Source organism: Oratosquilla oratoria, chromosome 22 (genome assembly GCF_046742065.1).
Source record: "Oratosquilla oratoria isolate Oo_2021 chromosome 22, ASM4674206v1, whole genome shotgun sequence".
In the NCBI taxonomy this organism is placed as follows: domain Eukaryota; kingdom Metazoa; phylum Arthropoda; class Malacostraca; order Stomatopoda; family Squillidae; genus Oratosquilla; species Oratosquilla oratoria.
In genome coordinates, this window is record NC_134798.1 from 11,490,641 (window position 1) to 11,495,640 (window position 5,000).

The 5,000-nt window shown below is 42.7% G+C and overlaps 3 protein-coding genes across 5 annotated transcripts in view; 2 read left to right on the forward strand and 1 right to left on the reverse strand.

Annotated features, from left to right (window-relative positions):
* Positions 1 to 5,000, reverse strand: part of LOC143037429 (glutathione synthetase-like) — a 371,409-nt gene that overhangs the window by 301,539 nt on the left and 64,870 nt on the right. The gene's annotated exons all lie outside the window — the stretch shown is intronic.
* Positions 723 to 2,099, forward strand: LOC143037273 (uncharacterized). Its single transcript, XM_076205402.1, has one exon. It carries the CDS (start codon positions 723 to 725, stop codon positions 2,097 to 2,099), a length of 1,377 nt encoding a protein of 458 aa, XP_076061517.1.
* LOC143037274 (ATP-dependent DNA helicase Pif1-like) lies at positions 3,536 to 4,276 on the forward strand. Its single transcript, XM_076205403.1, has one exon. It carries the CDS (start codon positions 3,536 to 3,538, stop codon positions 4,274 to 4,276), a length of 741 nt encoding a protein of 246 aa, XP_076061518.1.

Sequence of the window (5,000 nt, forward strand, 5' to 3'; positions counted from 1 at the left end):
TACTGTTGTAAGAGGAAAAACACGGAACTTAACCAGGTCTCTGGTGAGGTCGTTGAAGCTGGGAGTGCTACTGTGAGTTCAGTCACTTCGACGGGAAGCGGAAGTGGACAAGACCAAGGAAGTGGACCAGACGAGGAGGGTGTACCGGATCAGTTCGTCGACTCGGTGGCGGAGAATATACGGATTGTTCGAGAGAGGCGGCTTGAATTGGAACAACAATGTTTGCAACGTTTGCAAGAAAAAAATAGGTTAAAGAAAGAACGAGAAGCAGCTAAAGAGGCGGAAAGGGATGCCATAATCAAGAAAAGGGAAGAACGTGAGGCGGAAAAGATGCATCGACAGGTTTTGTTGAAGAATAAGAAACAGAGGCGTTCCGAGTTAAAAGCAGTAAAAGAACAGTTGAAATTGTTACGAGCTGGGCTCATCGGGGATAAAGATTTGTCTGAATCGACGATTAATCACTTAAATATGGTCAGAAAGAACGCAAAGATAAGAATTTTAGGGCGGATTATGTGGATTCAATAGCAGTAATATCTGATACGCTTGAAGGTTATTTACGAGACCAAGCAAAGATACCGCTCCATAATATTGGTACAATAGGGGACTTCAAATGTAAGCTTTGTAAATCGCTTTTATGGGCAGGAGAACGTAAGACTATTTGTTGTAAGCAAGGACAAACGCCTCAAATCCAGTTTTCAGAGCTTAAAAACGGTATTAAAAGTATGTACGAAGGAAATTCTCCGTTATCTAAACGGTTCCTGGACAAGATCTGTGGGTTCAACGCGTTGTTCTGTTTCACATCATTTACCCCTTCAAGCAAACTCCATGACCCGAGCGAACTAACATTGTGTTACAAGATTCAAGGGAAAATATACCATACCATTGGACATCTCAACCCCGAAGCGATCGCAGGTAAAAAGAACCCTTTTTGGAAACCTATTTCTTCATTCCTGGACTTATACTTCTATCATGATAAGGAAGACCAGATTAAGTTACGTGTACAAAACATGAACCGAAAGGCGAAAAACGAAAAAACTCTTAAGCGCCGAAAGAGAGAGAGGAAGGAAGTGAGTTCAAACGAGGATATCATTTCCATGTTCTATGATTACTTGGTTCAGTATAATGAATGTCTAAACCCGATTTTGAAGGAATTTGAAACGTGTAAAACATTAGTTAGTGAACACGTTAATAAGACGGAAAGTATGCCTGCTGTGTCTATCACGCTGAGAGCGGCAGACGGGATCAAAACCAAGGAACATAAGGGTCTGTATCACCTTCCATCTGCTTCATCACAGGTTGGTGGGATTGTTAGCTTTGAACCCAATAGAGATCCATTGGAGATAACAGTTACTTCCCCTTTGCCCGGTTCGAACTTCAAGACTACAAGTTTGAGCCATTTGAAGTTCCATTACGATGCTTTCCAGTATCCTTTGTTGATCCCAAACGGTGACATCGGATATTGTCATTCCATGGAAAGGTTATCCAAAGTCCGTGTTAGAGGTCTTGAACCGCCTGAAGAAGATGAGTGTGACGCCTCTACGGGGCCATCAACTTCGTCTACTTACAAGCGTTTATCCCCGTGTATGTTCTACTCCTTTCTTTATATGGAGCGGGAAGGCGTTTTCAACCACATAACCAAGTGTAGGAGACTGTTTCAACAGTTTGTTGTGGATAACTACGTGAAAGTAGAAAGTAATAGGTTGTCATACCTCGAAATGAACCAGAAACGGATCCGAAAAGAAAGAGCAGACATATTATGTCTTGGAAGCGATAAAGTCGCTGATACAGGTCAAAGGGTTGTGTTGCCCAGTACTTTCATTGGAAGTCCCAGATATATGAAAGAGCGCCAACAAGATGCGCTTACATATGTTACGTGTTATGGATCTCCTGACTATTTCATAACCTTCACTATGAACCCGCATTGGCGGGAGCTGCAAGTTGCTATGGATGATACAGGTTCTGCTGGAATACGGTCGATCGGGGACCGCCCAGATTTAATTAGTAGAGTATTCAAGTTGAAGGTTGATAGTTTGATGCATGATTTGGTATCTAAACAGATCTTCGGAAGGGTGAAGGCGCATCTTTATGGTGTGGAATGACAAAAACGTGGACTTCCTCATGTTCACATCCTCTTATGGATGAATGAGCGTGTGACAGCTGAAAGGGTTTCACGTATAATATCCGCTGAAATCCCCAACAAAGAAGCTGAACCCAGGTTGTATGATGTCGTTACTAGGTGTATGATCCATGGACCGTGTAAGGGGTACGATGAGTCTCTCCTATGTTGCCAGAAATCTAAGCCAACCGCTTCGACATGTGGAAAGGGCTTTCCTAAGACCTGTAGAAACGACTTAATGTTCGGTAACAATGGGTACCCTGAGTACAAACGTAGGTCCATCGGAGAAGGCGGGGAATCTTTTGTTACCAAGGTTAAAGGAGTGAAGAAGGTTATTGACAACTCTTGGGTTGTTCCTTACAGCCCCTATCTGTGTGTGAAGTATGATGCCCACATCAACGTTGAATGTTCAAATTCGATTAAAGCTATAGCTTATGTCACGAAGTATGTAAACAAGGGGTGTGATAGGGTCCTGTTCAGTAAAACTACAAAAGATGGGACCGTGAATGAAATTAAGAACTTCCAAGAGGCGAGATATATAAATGCGAATGAAGCAACATGAAAGATATTCGGGTTTGACATATACAAAAGTTATCCCCCGGTATCCTCTCTCGACTTACACCTTGAGGGCGAAAACGAGGTGTTTTATGACGAAAACTCATCTAAAGGGACCGTAACAGCGAAAGCAAAACAAGATACCCAATTAACCGCTTTCTTCAAGTTGTGTGCGAAATCTGATGAGAAGTTCGTCTCCACGTTGCATTATCATCAGATGCCTCAACATTTCTGTTTTGACAAGGCCCATTCGGTTTGGAGAGAAAGAAAAGGTAACACCTTTTCTTTGGGACGTATTCGTGCTGTTTCCACTAAAACTGTTGAGTTGTTTTACCTTAGGTTGTTGTTGACACATAAAGGCGGGCCCTACTTCCTTTGAGGATCTCAGAACAGTCGAGGGTGTGACATATCCCTCTTACCGAGAGGCTGTCAAGGCCTTGGGTCTCTTGAGTGATGAGGAGACATGGAAGACTACTATCTTAGAGATAATCAATCACACCAACGACAGGTACCGTCTCAGAGAAACGTACGCCAGCATGTTGGTGTTTTCAGACCTTGAGGACCAATCCGGTATCTGGGAGGAGACCAAGGATCTATTTGCAAGCGATTTCCTTCACCAGAACAACCTAACAGAGTATAACGAGGAAATCTACTTGGACGCGTTAGACGATATCCAAAAACATGTTTGGAACTGTGGAGGAGGCCTTATCACCACTTACGGCTTACCTGCTTCTAGAGGTGGAGAGAAGACTTCAAACGTTATTCGAAGAGAGAAGTCTTACAACAAGGAAAAGTTGAAAAAAACAGGTTCAATCAAAACAAGACCTCTTAAATGATAAACAGAGACAGGTATATGATGTGGTCATGTATAGGGTGAATAACCAACAGAAGTATGAGAATAATGGAATCTTTGTAAACGCTGCCGGAGGCACAGGAAAGTCCTTCATCTTGAATATGTTACTTGATACTGTGCGGTCCGAGGGGAAGATAGCGTTAGCTGTAGCGTCTTCAGGTATAGCAGCTACTGTTCTTAACGGGGGTCGAACCGCCCATAACATGTTTAAGATACCATTGATGGAGTATAATGAAATAAGAGGGTGTTCTGTTAAGAAGAATTCTGAACTTGCAAAGTTGTTGGAGATGACATCGATAATCGTGTGGGATGAGATCGTGATGGCGAACAAGAATACGTTAACAGCTCTTGATATAACGTTGAGAGACATCTTGGGTAATGAACGGTTTATGGGGGGAAAAGTGTTCGTCTGCGCTGGAGATTTCAGGCAAATATTACCTGTCATTCGAGGTGGAGGTAAATGTGATGAATTAGAACATTGTATAAAGTCCAGTTATATGTGGCGGGACATAACAAAGTTGGAATTGACTGAAAATGTGCGTCTAAGGAAAGGTGATGAAAAAAACATTACGTTTGCGCGCAAGTTGCTGGAACTCGGATCCCAGAAACACGGACCTTTGGAACTTGAGGAGGGGTTCGGTATTCAAGTCAAAACACGTGAAGAGTTAGTGGAAAAGGTTTATGGTGATTTGGAGGAAAACTTCTTACATTTCCTATTTTTAACAACGAGCAATCATATCACCCACAAATGATGATGTCGACAGTGTTAACTCTATGATACAAAAGAAAACTAAGGGAGAGGAGAAGACATACTTTAGTGTAGACACCCCGGTCGAGGAAGGAACTGATGTCCAGACTTCTGTGTTTAACGCTTTGACAAGCCCTTCTCTTCCACCACATCAACTTAAAGTGAAGATTGGAAGTGTTGTGATGGTTGTCAGGAACATTTCACCGCCTAAACTGTGTAACGGATCAAGAGTCTTGGTAACTAACTTGAAAACGAACATTATAATTGGTAAGACCTTAGGTGGTAGTCACCGGGGAGAACAGGTTATGATTCCCAGGATAACACTAGAAGCTAGCGACACCCCAGTTAACTTTAAGCGCAAACAGTTCCCGGTTAAGCTTAGTTACGCGATGACAATAAACAAATCTCAGGGACAGACGTTTAACTGCTGTGGAGTACTTCTAGATACTGTTCAATGTTTCGCTCATGGTCAGTTGTACGTGGCCTGTTCGCGGGTTACGTCTTGGGATTCTCTTTTCATCTATACTGGCTGGCATAAAGTAAACGAAAGTTATAGGTTGAGACCGGCCGTTAACTGTGTATATGAAGAATTGCTCTCAGACAACGAGGTAAACAGTCAAGAACTGCCTTCGGTGCCGAGAGGTAGGAAAGAAGACGAAGAAGTTAACACTCCCATTCCTGAAGAGGTCCCAGAAATAGATGTGGTTTTAATACCAAAGGAAGTTTAC